Raw genomic sequence first — 18,889 nt, forward strand, 5'->3', positions numbered from 1 at the left:
TGGTATCTATAGAATATCATATTTCTTGATAGATTTTCTAAAAAAAAAAGTCAAATTTTACTTGGATTGATTTTTTTAAATTTTTTTTCTTATTCATTAGAAGGGAGAGAGGGAGTATGGATTAAGATATTTAGTTCTCATAATATAGTACTGAAAGGATCATATGACACACCTAGACGGGGCGTGAATAGGTGTTACCTCAAATTTTAATTCTATTTCAATTTAGACTTGACACAAAGGTAAATTCTCTAGATATGCAACTATGTGAATTCACCTATATGACAAGATACAAGCAACAATACAATATACAAGTAGTAAAGGCGGTGAGAGGATAGAGGTAACCGAGGTGGAGCACACGGAGAGGCGATGATATGATTCTCGTAGTTCCTTCCATGTAAAGGGAAGTACGTCTACGTTTGGAGGGGTGTGGTGCCATGAAGGCCAACCAACGCTACGAAGGCTGACCCTATTCTTCGGTGAGCAACGCCACAAAGGCCTAGCCCACGCTCCACTAAGCGGTTGCCTCGAGGTCGCAACCGGCACCTTTACACAAAGCTTGGGGCACACATCCACAGCCAAATTGGGGGCTCCCAAGATGTAACCACTAAGCTTTACACGAAGAGTAGCTTCGAGGTCACCTCACAAAGATCCACTAAGAATGTTGATGAAACACAAATTCCTTCGGTGGAAGTATAGATCTAGGTCTTCTCTACCAAATCCTCAAGTATGGTGGAGTTTGAGTGGAGGAGTAGAGAGATCTAGGCGATTTGAGCTCAGCAATGGAGGTCCAAGATTTGCAATTTCGATAGTTCCATTGGGGAAGAAGGGGGGGGGTTTATACCCCCCGTGGAGAATCCAGCCGTTGGTGGCCTGTGACCGGTAGTACCGGCTAGGTTGGGCCGGTACTACCGGCGCTTGTGTCGACGTGGCGTGGGGGAGGCCAGCAGCGCGGGCCGGAGAGGGGAGGCCAGTACACCTGGTCGTGCCTGGGTGGTACCACCGACCGAGCCGGAGCGGTACCCCCGGCCGTGGTACCGACCGAGGTACCGGTGGAAGGGGGCTTACTGGAAGCTTTGCTTCCTTAGCGGTATATCGGGCGGTACCTGGGGTGGTACCACTGGCCTGGCCCCGGCTGTGGTACCGGCCACGCCCCGGCGGTACCGCCGGCCTCCTGGCGCCCTTCCTCCTCTTCATTTTTCCTTTTTCTTCCTTTCTTTTCTTCCCATTTCTTTGACCTAATAAATAATATAGAATATCCAAGCTATACCATATTTGAATATAGATGATGAATCTCATATAATTCTCTTTCGTCATGAATCATCTATAGATAGAACTAGCAAGACATACTTCAAGCTCTTCAAAAAAAATTGCCAATAAATCGAAAATTATTATCATCGCTAAAACCTAAATTTTTATACAAATGATTAGTTAAATATACCTGTTGTCATTAACACCAAAATCACTTAAGAAGATATGTTCTTTCAAGTACTCCGAGCCGATGGAATAATGAAGATAAAGATTTGGTAGAACCCAAAGTTGCGCTTTGGGTTTAGTCGAAGTCATATTTTGCCAAGTTTGACCAGGAATAGAAGCAAAATTACATAATACCAAACGTATATAATATTACAATATATTTTATGAAAACTCTAATAATTATAGATTTTATACTGTAGATGCCAATATTTTTCTATAAATATTTTATCAAATTTATAAAATTTAACTTTTACTAAACCTAAAAGACAAGTAATTGCGAATGAAGGGATTACTTATGTTTTTTTTAGCAGACGTTATTAGTGCATCATTCCATTTCCACATTTCTTTGTTTTTTAGCAGACATTCCATTTCCATCCCGGTGGTCGGTGGAGGCATGCAGCTTGACGGGCTGGCGGGTTGTTCGGCCCAGTTGGTAGGTCCATTCCCTGCACCTCCACGCCGCCGCGTCGCCGCTCCCCATTCCATTCCGCCATGGCCGGCAGCGTCGAGCAAGTCCTGGGCTGGTTCCCCGGCGGCGACGCCATCGCCAGGTGCAGCGCCACCTCCCTCTCCTTCTCCGCCGCCGCCCCCGCCGTCGCGGGGCACGACGGCGAGGACCGCATCAGCGCCCTCGGCGACCACATCCTCTGCGACATCGTGTCCCGCCTCCCCGTCAAGGACGCCGCCCGCACCGCCGCGCTCGCCTCCCGCTGGCGCCACATCTGGCGCTCCACCCCGCTCGTCCTCTACGACGCCCACCTCCTCCCCTCCGACCGGGACCGCGTCGCCGCCGCCGTCGCCCGCGTCCTCGCCAACCACCCGGGCCCCTTCCGCACCGTCACCATCTCCTCCTGCGACTTCGCGTCTCGTGAGCCGGAGCTCGTCGCCGAGTGCGCGCGCCTCCTCGCCGCCAAGGGCGTCGAGAACCTCGTCCTCGTCAACGACCTCGCCGACCGCAGCCGCCTCCCCGCCGTCCCCTCCGACGTCCTCCGCTGCGCCTCGCTCCGCCGCCTCTTCCTGGGGTTCTGGAGGTTCCGCAACAACTCCGCCGCCGTCCCGCTCCCACCCAGCGGTGGATTCCCGCACCTCCTGGAGCTCACCGTGTTCGGCACCCACATGCCCGGCCACAGCCTCGACCACCTGCTCGCCTCCAGCCCCGCTCTGGGCACCCTCGCCCTCGTCCTCAGCAGAACCCGCGAGCGCGTCCACCTCCAAAGCCTCAGCCTCAAGTGCGTGCTCCTCTGGCATTACTCAACGCAGGAGGTCGTCGTATCCATGGACTCCCGGCTCCTTCAGCGTCTCATCCTCTGGAAGACCCTTCACGATGGCGACGACAATGTGGTGGTGGCTATGAGGGTCAAGATTCATGGTGCCACCAAGCTACGGTTGCTTGGCTACCTGGATATGGATATCAGAGTTCATCAGCTGCAGATTGGCGACAATGTCATCGAGGTACTATACCCTTTAATTTGTGCATCTCACTTTCAAGTTTCTGTAATGTAATCACATACTACCATATGCTCATCCACATTTCAGAAGGATCATGGCCTCTTCATTACGCAATGCAAGTTGTGCATGATAACGTGTGTGATCATTAAACAAGTAGGTGCTCCTGGTCATGTGCCAACTAAGAATGATCTCTCTTTCTGCTGGTGCAGCCTGACACGGAGGTGAGCCCAAGCACTGTGGTTCCAAGTGTCAAAGTACTAGCCTTGCGGGTGAACTTTGGTGTCCTGGAGGAGGTCAAGACGATGGCCAACATCCTCAGATGCTTTCCGAATGTTCGCAAGCTGCACATCGAGGTGACATTTCCCTACCCTGGACATTCAGTTAGTCGATTCACATTCATATCTTCAATTGTTTATCAGTCAGGTGATTGAACTACTGCTCACTCCTGTGATTTTGCAGTCTGCCCTAGCCGCAGATGAACCCACTGGAACTCACAATGCCAACTTCTGGCGAGAGCTCCGCCCCATCGAATGCCTCAAGTCGCGTGTCAGGAAGATATTCATTCATGAATTCCGCGGGGAGCAAAGCGAAATGGAATTCCTTGGGTTCGTTGCCAGGAGTGCCGTGAAGGTGCGGAATCTGCTTTTTGGGGTTACCAAAGAAATATTTGCTTCGGGGCCTCTGGTGAATGAGGCGATAAGTAAGGTGGCGGCTCTGTCGCGTGGATCATGGAACTGCGACAACTGTAACGTGGCGGTGGTGAGGCCCAACGGTTGGAGCTTCCACAGAGCATCTGATCTCTCCGTTAAGGACCCTTTCCACTGATGCACCTGAAGCTGGGTTTATACTTGTTGGTATCATGTATGTACTCTTCTATGCGAGCTACACATTTCTGCATGGATGCTCTTGAGAAGGGCAGGTTTCAGGTAGCATGAGTAGCTGCAAGTGCTGAACGTACTAGCAAAAGTTGTGGTTTTATCATGCATCTACTGTGTGTGTTGACATTGATATGTGTTTCATCGGTGCTGCTAGAAGGACATGCAGTTAGTCCTGTCATATTGCTTGCAATCCCATTGTTTCTTTTTTGGCTGTATTGCTCCTTTTATTTTCTGTTCCATTCGGCAATACACAGCACTATATGGCATGCACCTCTGCCAAGTGGCAACTATCATCTAAAATTGGACTTAGCAAGTACCAGGAAAATGATATGGATTGATTGTGTACCACACATATAAAGGGATAAGCAGGCAGTTCGAGATTTTTTAGTTGTATCGAAAAGTCCAAATAAAACTCCACGGTCAAACTTTGCTACATATGCGGGGTAGCAATTCCTGATATGTAAAATGTGATAGGACCAATACAAAGATAATTATGTAAACGTTTACCAAAGATAATTAATTAATGTGAACCTATCTACTGCGGATACTTGTCAATGTTTTCATGCTGCTTGGATGTGTCAGCCAACCACACACGCATAGTCGCAGCCAACAGTTTAGTCATCATTGGAGACTTTTCCTGTAAGACTTGCTCGGTAGAGGCCATACACACCAACCAGCAGCTTCCCACATCGATCATCTTCTCACTAGCCATGGAGGTTGCCATATCCGCGGTTACAGGTGAACTCGTGAGCCGGTTCATCTCCTTCCTGATGAACAAGTACAGATCCTCCTTGAGCCACACACAATCAGTGGAGAAGAAGGTGGTGGCGGATAGGTTGCAGCAGCTCCTGATGAGAGCTAGCACCATCGTTGAGGAGGCCGACACGCGATACATAACCAACTCCGGGATGCTGATGCAGCTCACGATGCTCTCGGAGGCCTTGTACCGAGGACACCGCATGCTGGACCAATCGAGGTACCGAGCCCTCCATGAGTGTTTCGGGATTTGTTGATGGAATCCGTTGGAAACTTTTGGGAGTGACGTGGCCACCGAAGAATTCGAACGAGCTAAGATCGAGTCCCTATGACACCATGAACTCCAAATCTGCCAATTGCCTATATTCCGGTTTGCAGCCCATGATGACCTCTACTGCTAGTTCGAGTCCTGGTTAGCGTATTAGTTAGGTACAAAAGGTGGGGATGGTAGAGCGAGAGATTATGTTCTTTGTTATCTATCTTACACAATACGTGATGCGGTTCTGTAAGATTGTTACTTTTCATGAGAGATATTTCTTGTGAGTTATGAATTAATATTATGATTGGGTAGAGTAGATGAACATGAATTCATTCATATTCACCCCTACGTGCCTGTACCAGTCGATATTAGAATTCGTACGCTTGAAATATTCTCTGGTGGGAATTTTCATTGGACCGTACCATGCATATCCGATTGGCTTTTTGTGTCCACTCAGTCCACTGGGACTTCTTGACGACCTGCACTCCAACTTGTGGCCGCCACACAAGAGCACATCCAAGTCAGTCAGTGGCGCCTTGTGGCCCTTGTGGGACTAATCAGAGACCAGCCCATCTCCGGAAACCCAAGAGACACTCCAAGTCATCTCTCCGGCGATAATGGTCACGTACGGAGGGGCGATTTCATGATCAGAATCGTCACATTTCTTGCCTGACGAAGACAACCCGTGATAGGTAGACCACACGACGAGCATCCAGTAATGAAATCTTGGGTCAGCACAGCTAGCCAGTCCGTGACGCTGTGGAACTAGCTAGACATACCAATCCATCCCCCAAATCCCGAAACACTCATGGCTACTCCCATCTCTCCGGCAACTGCATCAGGGTTGACCGTGTGATATTGTTCAGGCACCCCCGTCTCTCAGGCGATCGCATCTTCTCCGGTGTCCTCAGGTGTGATCTTGGTTCTACTCTGCCATTCATCCTAGACCCCTGTATCTTGTTGTCTAATCATAAGTCAAGAAGTAACTGATTATTATTATTATTGATTACAGTCTCCGTTTTCACCCAAGTGCTATGAGTCCCGCCAATCTCCTCCTCCTCGTGATTGCAGCAGCAGCACCGCCGCTCTTTGCGGCACGGAACTTTAATGATAATTCAACGCCCAAACCGCCGACGTTGTGGATCAACAATGCTCAACTCGGTGATTCAGCCATGCGCGTCATTCTCCAAGATGACCCCGAATACTTTGGCGCAGGATTCATATGTGCCACCGATGGCACCGAACCCACATGCAAAGTTTACCTATTTGCCGTCTTCTTTACCACCGTTATTGGTCTGGGTCCAGTGATCTGGTCTGCCAACCGGGATCACCCTGTTAAGGAAAACGCCACCCTTGAGTTTACCTTGGGTGGGAACTTAGTCCTCCGTGATGCCGATGGTAGTTATGTCTGGTCAAGCGGCAGCTCAGGCCGGTCTGTAAATGGCATGGTGATCACCGTGATCGGTAATCTGGTGTTGTTTGATCACAGAAATGCTACAGTGTGGCAGTCATTTGATCATGCATCCTACTGACACATTGGCCCTTGGACAGTCACTTGTGGAAGGTATGAGGCTCACATCAAGTACTTCTACAAGAAATCCGACTGAGGGTCAGTTCTATATCACTGTACGCCCCGATGGATTAAATGCTTATTATGCTGAAGGACCCACATCCTCACAACTCTACTTTTCGTACCAGACAAAAATAGGAAAGATAGGAAATGATCCAACAAGGGCCACATTAATGGGGCTGCCCTAGCTGGCGCTCGATCGCTAGGAGATTAGCGAGCGATCGGTTTCAGACATGATTAGGAGCAAACGTGTTTTACCTTGCCGTACATTTGCATGCATGCAAAAAGGAACAAATTTAAAAGTTTAAAACGTTTTAACTTTCAAACGACAACTCCAAATTAAGATCCGCTTTCACCAATAAATCCGTCTCGACGAGATCTTCAAAACTAGCACCCATGTTAATATGTTTCGACGACTTTTTTTTCGGGCTAAAAGTTATCAACCCTCTCTATTTGAATAATCAAGCCCTCCGTACTTGAGTGATCAACGGCAAAGGTATAAAATTATCAACGCAGTGCAAGGGTATTGAGGAAAAGTTCTGCATGCATGCACAAATAGACGAATCTGCTGATGTCAGCGGAATCTTTTCCAAATTTCAAAATTCAAAATGTTTTAACTTTCAAACGACAACTCTAAATTAAGATCCGCTTTCACCAATAAATCCGTCTCGACGAGATCTTCAAAACTAGCACCCATGTTAATATGTTTCGACAAACTTTTTTTCTGACTAAAAGTTATCAAGCCTCTCTATTTGAATAACCAACCCCTCCGTACTTGAGTGATCAACGGTAAATGTATAAAATTATCAACCTGGTGCGAGGGTATTGAGGAAAGTTCTGCATGCATGCACAAATAGGCGAATCTGTTGATGTCATGGAATCTTTTCCAAATTTCAAAATTCAAAACGTTTTAACTTTCAAACGACAACTCCAAATTAAGATCCGCTTTCACCAATAAATCCGTCTCGTGAGATCTTCAAAACTAGCACCCATGTTGATATGTTTCGAGCAACTTTTTCGGACTAAAAGTTATCAACCCTCTCTATTTGAATAAACAACCCTCCGTACTTGAGTGATCAACGGTAAATGTATAAAATTATCAACCCTGGTGCAGGTATTGAGAAAAAGTTATGCATGCATGCACAAATAGACGAATCTGCCGATGTCAGCGGAATCTTTTCCAAATTTGAAAATCCAAAACGTTTTAACTTTCAAACGACAACTCCAAATTAAGATTCGCTTTCACCAATAAATCCGTCTCGACGAGATCTTCAAAACTAGCACCCATGTTGATATGTTTCGAGCAACTTTTTTTCGGACTAAAAGTTATCAACCCTCTCTGTTTGGAATAATCAACCTCTCCGTACTTGAGTGATCAACGGTAAATGTATAAAATTATCAACCCCAAAGTTAATTTTATTTTAAACATTTTAGCGAATCTTTTTTAGTTTAGAAGCTATCAACCCTGTCACGATATTTATCAATAGTAAATATGAATAACTACCAACCCTAAAAATCTAAATTTATTTTAAATATTTTGGCGACTCTTTTTAGTTTACAAGTTATCAACCCGGAATCTAGTTATTTATCAATGGTAATTATAAATAACTACCAACCCTAAAAAGTATTTCATTTAGAAATATTTTAGCGAACATTTTTTTATTTTACAAGCTATCAACCTTGTGCCTCGTTATTTATCAACTATAAATATAAATAAATAATAACGCTAAAAAATATTTCATTTAGAATATTTTAGCGACTCTCTTTTAGTTTACAAGCTATCAATCCGGTGATCCGCTATCTATCAATGGTAAATATAAATAAATATCAACCCTAATTTTTTTATTTAATTTAAAATATGTAGCGACTCTTTTTTTGTTTACAAGTTATCAATCCGGTGCCCCGTTATTTATCAACGGTAAATATAAATACCCAGCAACCCTAAAAAAGTAAATTTCATTTAGAATATTTTAGCAACTTTTGTTAGCTTACAGCTTAAAAATAATACTTAATTTGAGTAGCAAGTGGTAGTTCATTTGAGTTGCAAGTGGATCTTCCCACCCGTTATTTCCCCCCCCCTTAAAAACCACTGGCCCGAAAAAGGGAATTGCAAAAGGATCCCCTTAAACATGAATTACCGTACGAAAAAAAATCAAAAGGGAATTGCAAAAAGAGAATTGAGAATCTGCCTCGTGCTGAAGAAAAAAAGTGAGATGCTATGTGTATGCATGCAACAACTTACGAAAGCATGCTAAAAAGTTAGCTCATTAAATGCAAATCAATGAGATGATCTGTGCATGTGCATGCATGCAGTGTGAACGCTCTTTACTACATGCAACTTGCAAAGTAGTAATACAAGCTGTTAGTGTGAACACATGTGAACGCAATTAAACACTAGGTGATAAAAAGGGAATTGACTCGCTGCGCGAGCGCTTCCGCGCCACAGAAAGTGATTGCTCGAGCGCTCGATTGCCAGGGAGGGGATTCGACATTAATGGATGGAAGCCTTAGCTTTATTTTGCGGCCAGATATGAGCGATAATATATCATTGCCAACATCTGATTACATCCCGTACATGAGATTAGATCCAGATGGACACCTGATGCTATATGGCCTGCCATTTCTTCCTAATAGAGATGTGTTCCTGTACAGTGAGGTGCTGTATGATGTACTGGGGTCAATGGGTATGGATAACTGTGCTTACCCAAAAACCTGCGGGGAGTACGGCTTATGCACGAGGGGGCAATGCACTTGTCCACTCCAAAACAGTTCTAGTTCCAGCTACTTCAAGCCAGTGGATGAGCAGACACTAGATCTTGGCTGCATGCCGCTAACTCCAATCTCTTGTCATGAAATGCAACGCCACCAGCTCTTGAGCCTTGCAAATGTTAAATACTTTCATGACAACCAAACGGTTGTGAATGCAACAAATGAAGATGACTGTAAGCAAGCTTGCTTGAAGAACTGCTCCTGCAGGGCCGTTCTGTTCAGAGCTGGAGGATGTGTGTGGGTGAAAAAGGTCTTCTCTTTGCATGCAATACAACCTGAAAATGCTGATTACGCATCCGCTTACCTCAAGGTGCAACTTATCCCCTCACTTTCTGCACCCAATGCGGACAGAAAGAAGGTGATCTTAGCTACTACATTTGGAACTATTACTGCTCTTGCATTGCTTGTCATTGTTGTCACTCTTTATCTTCAAAGGAGGAGAAAGTATGAAGAGAAAGATGAATTTAATTTTGATCAATTGCCTGGAACACCAACGAGATATTCTTTTCAAAAGTTGCGCGAATGCACTCAAGGGTTCAGTAAGAAGCTCGGAGAAGGTGGGTTTGGGTCGGTTTTTGAAGGTAAATTTGGTGAAGAGAGAGTTACAGTGAAACGTTTGGAAGGTGCTAGACAAGGAAAGAAAGAGTTTTTGGCAGAAGTCGAGACTATTGGAAGTATTGAACACATCAATCTTGTCAGGCTGATTGGCTTCTGTGCAGAGAAGTCTGAGAGACTTCTCGTGTATGAGTATATGTTGAGAGGGTCGCTTGATAGGTGGATCTATTACTGCCATAACAATGTGCCTCTTGATTGGTGCACACGTTGTAAGATCATCCTTCATGTTGCGAAGGGTTTGTGCTATCTTCATGAGGACTGCAGGAGAAAAATAGTTCATTTGGATATCAAACCACAAAACATCCTCTTGGATTGCAACTTTAATGCCAAAGTGGCTGATTTTGGATTATGCAAGCTAATAGATAGGGATCAAAGCAAGGTAGTGACTATGATGAGAGGAACGCCTGGATATCTGGCACCTGAATGGTTGACATCAAGGATCACTGAAAAAGTTGATGTCTACAGCTTTGGAGTTGTCATCATGGAAATAGTAAGTGGACGGAAAAATATTGACAACTCTCAGCCCGAGGAGAATGTTCAGCTCATAAATCTTTTACAGGAAAAGGCTCAAAACAACCAATTGATTGATCTGATCGACAAGCATAGTGATGATATGGTCTCACACCAGGAGGAAGTAGTTCAAATGATGAAGCTTGCAATATGGTGCCTACAACATGACAGCATTCAAAGGCCTTCAATGTCAATCGTGATCAAGGTACTGGAAGGTGCGATTAGCATAGAAACTTTCGATGCAAATTCACTCATGTTTGTTCAAGATAACCCACCAACATATTCAGTTCCAGCTCAAGCATGCATATTATCTGGCCCAAGATGAAACGGGCGGGTAATGAGCAGAAGAATGTCAAGTTATGGACTACTGCTTTTGTATCCTATACTATTTGTATTGTTGAAATATGATAGAAATTCAAAATTGTAGTCAACAATAAAGCAAGAACTATCGGATGGACGAAAAGAAACCTGCAGCAACCAGGTAATGAAGGAATGAAAGGAAGGGTTATTACTAATTCTAATGGAATAATAAATTGACAGCAACCAGAGCAACAATTGGTTCCATTTGTTGAAAGTAATGTTAATGTGCATCAGAATTACAAATGGAGCTGGCTTTGTCTGAAGCTGAGGGACGGTTTTCATTCACCGACCACTAACTTGCATTTCACAAGGCCAAGGGAAGACATTATTACTCATTAGATTGTTTTTAGGAAGCCTTTATCGGTGCGGTGCTGGTCGATGGCGGCTCGATTTGGACACGACCGAGCAATTCCACCATTTTCCCGTTATCTTGCCCCCTGCTCCCGGTGACGGATCGTCGAAGCAGTCCAGTGAGGAGGCGGCGGTGGCAGCGGCCAGCAGTACGCTCGACGACGGCTGGATTTGTAGTGGAAGACGCGACAAAGAACGATGAGTAGTGGGGGTTTAGATTTGTGTTTGGATATCGATGTGGTCACAAATCTAAGTGCAGCACAGAATCTAGTGCATGAAAGAAATAAACTAGAGTTTGGTAATTCTAGTGGACTAAAGTAGCAGTAGACACAACAGCAAGCTTACACTGGAATATACTTCTACGATAAAGCAGAATAGGAAAGTTTCCGTCAAAAGACACAATATAAACTGTGTTGTATTTCTATTCCCCCTTTTATGTTTCGCTCCCTATCTAGATATAGGTTAAAATCCACACAAGCATATTATTCCCTTTTTTATCATTTCTCTTTCATGGATGACATGCTAAAGTCAAGCACGTCACCATTGTTTTATTGCAGCACAACTCATAAGAATGATGGCAAATAACTACTTAGAACATGGAAATGCATGATTTATCCGAAAATAATTGAGAGACCAAATTAAGCATGTGCACCTTAGTGCAGAGTAATGCAAAAGGCGCATTGCAAATTTACATCTTCTGCAACACCCATGTGCCCACATCAACCTGCACAACCAACCAAGTAATGAAATAAGGAAAGAAAGGTACACAGATAATTATAATAGAAAAATACGTTGGTAACAATGACAGAAATGGTTGGTTTCATTTGCTGAAAGTTGTATTAGTGACCATCACAATTACAAATGGAGCTACCTTGTATGCAGAGAGATGGTTTCATTTACCAAGCACTAACTTGCATTTCACAAGGCCGTGGGAGGAACCTCATTGCTCCATTTTTTTTATGGAAAACTTGTTGATTCTTTGCAAAAGTATCAAGTTGATACACCCCCAAAAGAGTTCATAACATCTAGGATGCCTTGAGGCATTCTCTGAGGCTTGTATCTGTAGCTGTATCTAGGTGCACGGATACGACTCTTTCAGCTTTTATTCTCGGTCATGTGTTCTACTTGTGATAATACAAAATAGAATAACTCAGGAACAGTGGATCAGTTTATGTAAGATCACATGATGAATTTTTAGATAGCTGCACATGATATTTCAGCAGAGGTTGGGGTGCAAACTTGACGTCTGAACTAAAGGAGCAGAAGAACTTGGACACTTCATTGAACATGTATATAGTACTGAACTGAAAACAGTTATGAGGCTATGACCCGTTCACAATGTACAGAAAACATTTGTAGCTATCTGCATTACGATACTGCTTAACTAGATGGAGTGAATCTCGAACAGACACTAGGATAAGCAAATCGTGTAGGCTCAAAACGCTCAAATACGCATATGACCACCAGCTGACCAACCTGAATACTGTACCTTAGATGTAATCAAGCAAATGGTTTCCCCTGCATAATTAGGCAGCTCACTAATCCATCCATGAACGGAAGTAAGCAAAATCCATCAGGTCAGGCCCTTCACACTGGGAAACCCATCCACCTGCATCCCGCGGGAGCTGCAAAAAATCAGGAGACGCCATCCATCCGTTGATGCCGAGGGGCGAGTTGCAGAAGCCAGAAAACAACAGACTGAACTCAAAGGTACCTTTTATGTGGAGTCGGAGAAGTCGGCCGGGATGGAATCACTAGTAGACGCAGCGACCCAGCAAACAGAGCACCGGAGGCGGCCGTGGCCGAGCAGTTGGTGGTGGTCAACGGCGGCCGGATTCGGACACGACCGAGCAGTTCCTTCATTTTCCTTTTCTCCGCCCGAGGAGGCGGCGGAGGCCGGCGCTACGCACGACGGCAGAATTTGTAATGCGAGAGCGAGACCCACGGGGAGTGAGGATTTAGATTTGTGTTTGGGCAGATTTGGAAAATGACATACTAGCAAAAAAAGTTGACCGGAATTTTATTTTATCTTACCAAAAAAGTTGAAGGGCATACCATATATAAATTATTATTTCCAAATTGGCTCGAGCCAGTAGTTTTTCTTTTTTTTGCGAATCAGTAGTTTTTCTTAAATGTAGTGTAAAAGAACCTTCAGTTTTTCTCTTGAAATAGGCTTACGCCCTGCTATATTAATATAGCAACCACAAGATACAAGAAGCACGATGAGGCTGCAACACAACCAAGCACAAAAGAAAAGACACAGAAAGAAAGAAAAGAGAAACAGAATGCTATCACCTGCAGCTCTGACGGAAGAAACGAAGACGAGTCGCCAACGCTGCGCCCTCCGGACAAGTCTTACCACGCTCCTAGCACTCTGGATTGCCCACATACCAAGCAAGACCTCCAACAAGGAAAACGACGACGACGCCGCTGCTGCCCAGACAAGTCCTAGGGTTTCCCCTGGTACGCGGCGGGGGTGAGGAGGGAGGTACACCCGATGCCCTTCAGGAAGGAAGGATGGCACCCGCAGGTGTGACCGCATCGGTGCCGAACGAGCCGGCAAGGATTTCTCCTTACCCCAACCAACACCACCTTGGACGATCCAAATAGCCCACCCAACCTGTCGCCCACCAGCATGCGCCACCACGGTCTTGACTACAACTTCATTGTATCACTGAGGCGGACACCGTCGCGAGGCCTAGAGAAAGGAAAGGGACAACGGGTAAGGGGCAGCAGCACCGCAGCCGCGCGGGAGGGCACTACCTCCACCGCCTTCGCGGTAGCCGACCGGACGTAGTAGCAGAGACACACCAGGCCCGTACTGGCCCGTGAAGTCTCCGCCGCCACGCTGCAGCAGGTCGACTGGTAGTGCCGCCACAACCCATCCCCACCGACGCACCTCCGCCACCTCCACAAAACGACAACAACACGCCTAGGGCAGCCCGTCCAATCCCAGATTGGGCCCAACTGGTCCATATGTAGGTCGAGACGACCCCGCTGGTTGCACGCCGGCGACCAGCCTGCCGCCTACCCGCGCCACGCCGCCGCCAAGGAGCAGCGCCGTCGCCATCGTAGCCACCCAGCCGCGCCGGACCGACAACCGCCGAAGAGCACCGCCGCGGGCGCCGAGCTCCGCGCCTCCTTGCCACGCGCGCGGGGAATGGCCGGCCGCCGCCGCCGGCACCGCACGAGCAACGCCCGTCGGCACGCACCAGCAGCGACGGAGGGGAGGGGGTGAAGGGGAACGGGCGGTGGCGCTAGGGTTGGCTCCCTCTCGCTCGCGCGGGGGGCGATAGCGAGCCCGAAAAGTTTTTTTTTTTGAAATCCTCAATTTTTTAGTATTAGATAATTTTGCCTCATAGTAGTACTAGAATATCTATAAGACTAGCCCAATAAAAGTATTATAGGTAGTATTATATGTTGACAAAAATCTGATGTATCACACAACAATTAATAAAAGAGAGGTGAGATTGATATTAGAGGTAGATACAGTATCATAGCACTTAAAACTAGAAAATTTAATGGTAAATACATTTGCATTGAGAATATAAAAAAAGTTAAATATGATGAATTGGTAAAGTATTTTTTTTTTGCTTCAACTATACTTTACACAAATATTTATTAGATTAGTAGAAGTATCGTAATGCACGTGATATTATATCAGCTCTACAATGCATAATATCCTAAATTAGCAAAGCGTAATTTACTGGAAAAGAAACTCTTCTTCCTCCGCCGTCCTCCTCCTGGGCAGGCTGCCAACCGCCGCCGATGGCAGAGACGGCAGCGGAGTTCTTGCCGCCCGGGAAGGAGCAGCCGAGGTTAGCCAGTGCCTCGCCACTCTCCCATCTACCCTTGTTTATCTCCGCCACTGGTCCGGCGAAGTTAACTAAACGCGGGCGGCTCGTTTTGGTTCATTCCGTTGGTACAGGGCCAGGATGAAGGAGAAGGGTTCGAAGCCTCATGCGCAAGCCGCCGCCGCCGCCGCCGTTCCTCATCCTAGGTACGTGCGTCGCATCAATCTCACGAGCCGTCGCTCGAGGCGCTACTGCCTGCTGCATCAGTAGCCCAACGATTTGGGGGTTAGGGTTTAGATGTGTGCCCAATTTTTTTTCTTTCTGAATCAAACTCTACTTGCCTATTGCAAGTTTTTGGCAAATCATTATGAACTAAAGCATTGGTCGATCTTCATAGATACTACAATCCCAATCCAGTGCATGTGCTCAGTACTCCTATTGATTGATAATCACAACCAGGTCGTAGATATATTCTGTTTTGTCCTGTCCAAATGGTGCAAATTAAGGAATTCCACTTCCATCGATCAACTTACTACAGATCTCTGCATATCTAACTAGGTGCTGACAAAAAAAAATTGTAGGGCGCAGCCAGGAGAAGAACATGTTAGCGCACTGGTGAAGGCGATTGCTGGGTTCGCCAAAAGGGAAACTGAGGCCGTGGTCAATCCAAAGTTGGGGACTAGCTTTGTTTCTCTTGGCGAGGCCTATGAGTTCTACAACATTTATTCCTGGGAATCTGGTTTTGGAATTAGGTACGGCGAGAGCAGTCTGGATTCTCAAGGAAGTAAATGCATGCAGAAATTTGTTTGTGCGTGTGAGGTATGAAATTTATCCTTCCCTGTAAGGTTGCACTTTTGATTATTTTTTTCCGGTTGTACTCAATACCAGCGTTCTGAAAATATTATCTTATACAGGGGAAACCAACCAAGTACAACAATTCACCCCTCAGCTGTGAATGCACGGCATCGATTCGTTTGCTGAGATCCAGAGACAGTGGATGGTACGTGTGCGAACATCAAGTTGGGCATAATCACACACTTTCCAGGGCGTGTAAAGAGAAGTTATCCTGGCGGTCTCATACTAGTATCAACAAGAACACGAGGGACTTGATCCGCCAACTAAGAGAAAACAATGTGCCAGTCATTGCTGAAATTGGAGCAGAGAATCCACACTTTGATGATTTTAGGAACACCATGGAAACCTTTACCAGGATCAGAGTAAAGGATCCACTGTTTAATTATACTTTTCAGATTGATAATGACTGTAGAGTAACGACGCTACTCTGGACCAGTATCCAGAACTCCACTCACTACCACTCCTTTGGCGATGTGATTACCTTCGATACCACCTACCGATCAAACATGTATGAAATACCATTTGGCCTTTTTGTTGGAGTCAACAACAACTTCGAGACCATATTGCTTGGCGGGGTGCTGATGACAGATGAGAAAGTGGACAGCTTCAAATGGGTGTTCAGCCAGTTTTTCCAATTAATGGGTGGGAAACAGCCCCAAACTATACTAACTGGTCAGATTGCTTTTTACACACCGTTCCCTACCCAATATTGTTTTTGCAGCGCCACCATCTAATTTGTTTTATTTAAAACCTTGTAGATCGATGCGGAGCAATTGAGGATGCCATACGAGAGGTACTGCCATCCACCACACACAGATGGTGCAAGTGGCAGGTCCTTGGCATGGCAAAGGACTTCCTTGGTTCTCATTACACAAAAGAAAGTATGTTTCGAGTGGAATTCCACAGAATTTTGAATGACATGTTGACAACTGATGAGTTTGAAAGAGCATGGGAGATGCTGCTACAGAAGTATGGGTTGGAGAATCACCCATTTCTGATGCAAATCTATGAGGTGCGGCACAAGTGGGTTAAGGCATACTTCAGCGACACATTCTGTGCTAAACAGACTAGCACACAAAAGTGTGAGAGCGCGAGACACTTGCTAAAAGAATATGTCCCATGGGATTGCTCAATGGAACTTTTCGTCAAACAATACGAGAAACTGCGATCCGATCAAGACCTGGAAGACGATTTCGAGGAGAAGAGTACTAGTATAGTAAGCTTAACTTCGGGGAATTAATATCTTTTCTATGGGCATTAAGACGAGCAAAGACTAATGATGAATTGTTGTTTTTCTTTGTGCAGAATGAGGTTGTTCTGAGGACAAATCTACCAATAGAGAAGCATGCCAGCGAGGTGTACACAAGAGCTGTGTACGAACTGTTTGTACAAACCATATACGAATCTGAACCTTATGTAGTGGAGGCAGTAATCCCTAATTTGAAGTACAAAGCATGGTGTCCCAACAGTGAAACGAGAGAGAAATGGTCTAGGGTGGAATATGAGGTCAATGTCAGAGAAGAAGGTGAAGCGTTCATGTGTGTGTGTAAGCAATTTGAGCACACGGGAATGGTCTGCTGCCATGCTGTTAAGGTAACAAATTCTCTAGCATTATCATCTTCTGTCCATCGTTGCTGTTGTGTTCCTCTCATTGCCCTGAGAATCCAATTTTCAGGTCATGGTCCACCTGGGTGTGCACGAGATACCAAGGTCTCATATCGTGCCACGGTGGACAGTCGAGCCGCTGCGCTGTTGGATGCATCGCGCTCATCCACAGAAAGACACTTGCTGGCGATGCAGGCGATTTGCGCTGTATGACAAGGGGATAAAGATAATGCGGCGTGCTTCTCGTGATGATCGGTCCTTCGAGATCGCCATGAAGCATATGGATCGGATGCAAGAAATCGTATCCCAGATGCCTGATGTCTGAAGTCAGTCTGAGGCCTGGAATGCTTGGAGGAAGGAAACTGAGCAAGGGATTTTGAATTCTGTTAAATCCAACTTGGTTCACATGGGTCAACAGGCTCTTGATCCTTTTTTTTTTGTTTCTATTAGGAACTCTGAACTTGTCCTCGTGTGAAACAATAGTATATGTTATCCAGCGACGTGATGACGATAACACTTCGCTTCGCTTACGATAACAGAGAAAAAAAAAAGGAGCAAGAGCCATTCTGATCAAGATGAATGTCTAGATCCAACAGATTCAGAGCTCCATGCTCGGTTTCCTTCATCATCTGTACAAGTAGCGATGCAGATTTAGCCTTGTCAAGCACTGCAGACCTAAAGGCAGACTTCAAACATCCGGGAGGCGATGACGCCTTGGCTCCCACCGACGCCGCTGCGTTCATTGCAGATAGTTCTCGTTGCAGCTCACCGATACCCTTCATGACGGGCTCGTAGGACCGATCATCTTCACAAGCACGCCGCATCGGATCTAACCCCATGCCGTACACCTCAGAACTACTCCGGGCGTTGAGCAATCTGGCTTGGTCTGTTATTCTGTGACATATGAATTTGATGGTACACCACATGGCTAAGAAAAGTATGTAGTGTGTATGCCAAGGTCCCTTTGGAAGTCTTGTTTCTTCATATTTTCTAAGGAAAATTAAGTGGCTTTAAGATTCAAAAGATATCCTTCTTTTCGAAAACGGACCCCTGTGTCTACTCCTTTTCTTATGCTAACTCCTTGCTTGTTGCAATGCATCCAACAGCTCATCCGCTCGGCTGTCCAGCGTGGCACAATATGGAACCTTGGTATCTCAAGCACGCCCAGGTGGATCATCACCTGAAATTGAACAGTATTATGCACTATATGGCAGGAGAAGAAAACAAAGATAGAGAAGTGGCATCAGAGCATCCCCGTCTCCGTGTGCTCGAATTGCTTACACGCGCACATGAACACTTCACCGTGACATTGACCTCATATTCCACCCTAGACCATTTCTCTCTAGTTCCGATGTTGGGATGATGTACTATGTAACTTCAGATTAGGAATCACTGCCTCCACTGCGAACCATTTCCGATGTTATTAGGTTAGTCCCCACCAAGAGCCGTATAGGCTACCCGGTGATCGCGGACAGCTCCGGAGAACTGTCGGCAATAAGATCGCAAACGGCTCCTGTTCAGATCCTTTTGCTAATACCAGCACAAAGCATAAACCTTTTACTGAAAATAATCTGTGATGGTGAAACTTAGGCCGACCCAAGTCCACTCAAACCAATGAATAGTTTTGGTAAAATGCAGCACATCA

General features: G+C 45.6%; 2 protein-coding genes and 1 pseudogene across 2 annotated transcripts; all 3 read left to right on the forward strand.

The window, feature by feature from the left end:
* Nucleotides 1-1,869: 1,869 nt before the first annotated feature.
* Nucleotides 1,870-4,015, forward strand: LOC127305270 (FBD-associated F-box protein At4g10400). Its single transcript, XM_051335679.2, has 3 exons — nt 1,870-2,925; nt 3,132-3,275; nt 3,382-4,015. Exons 1-3 carry the CDS (start codon nt 1,966-1,968, stop codon nt 3,745-3,747), a joined length of 1,470 nt encoding a protein of 489 aa, XP_051191639.1. The 5' UTR covers nt 1,870-1,965; the 3' UTR covers nt 3,748-4,015.
* Nucleotides 4,016-5,356: 1,341 nt separating this feature from the next.
* On the forward strand, nt 5,357-11,103 carry LOC127305269 (G-type lectin S-receptor-like serine/threonine-protein kinase SD2-5; annotated as a pseudogene).
* A 3,575-nt stretch (nt 11,104-14,678) lies between these two features.
* On the forward strand, nt 14,679-17,758 carry LOC127305271 (protein FAR-RED IMPAIRED RESPONSE 1). The gene is made up of 7 exons (XM_051335680.2): nt 14,679-14,808; nt 14,919-14,990; nt 15,366-15,603; nt 15,699-16,311; nt 16,398-16,855; nt 16,945-17,232; nt 17,315-17,758. Exons 1-7 carry the CDS (start codon nt 14,759-14,761, stop codon nt 17,567-17,569), a joined length of 1,974 nt encoding a protein of 657 aa, XP_051191640.1. The 5' UTR covers nt 14,679-14,758; the 3' UTR covers nt 17,570-17,758.
* Nucleotides 17,759-18,889: the final 1,131 nt, after the last annotated feature.

Source organism: Lolium perenne, chromosome 6 (assembly GCF_019359855.2).
Source record: "Lolium perenne isolate Kyuss_39 chromosome 6, Kyuss_2.0, whole genome shotgun sequence".
Lineage (NCBI taxonomy): Eukaryota > Viridiplantae > Streptophyta > Magnoliopsida > Poales > Poaceae > Lolium > Lolium perenne.

Bases quoted from the DNA above. Each gene is read 5' to 3' on its own strand.
- LOC127305270 (XM_051335679.2), top strand. From the start codon at position 1,966: ATGGCCGGCAGCGTCGAGCAAGTCCTGGGCTGGTTCCCCGGCGGCGAC. The intron at 2,926-3,131 runs GTACTATACCCT...CTGCTGGTGCAG, and splicing joins TTGGCGACAATGTCATCGAG to CCTGACACGGAGGTGAGCCC. The intron at 3,276-3,381 runs GTGACATTTCCC...GTGATTTTGCAG, and splicing joins TTCGCAAGCTGCACATCGAG to TCTGCCCTAGCCGCAGATGA.
- LOC127305271 (XM_051335680.2), top strand. From the start codon at position 14,759: ATGGCAGAGACGGCAGCGGAGTTCTTGCCGCCCGGGAAGGAGCAGCCG. The intron at 14,809-14,918 runs GTTAGCCAGTGC...CCGTTGGTACAG, and splicing joins CCCGGGAAGGAGCAGCCGAG to GGCCAGGATGAAGGAGAAGG. The intron at 17,233-17,314 runs GTAACAAATTCT...TCCAATTTTCAG, and splicing joins TCTGCTGCCATGCTGTTAAG to GTCATGGTCCACCTGGGTGT.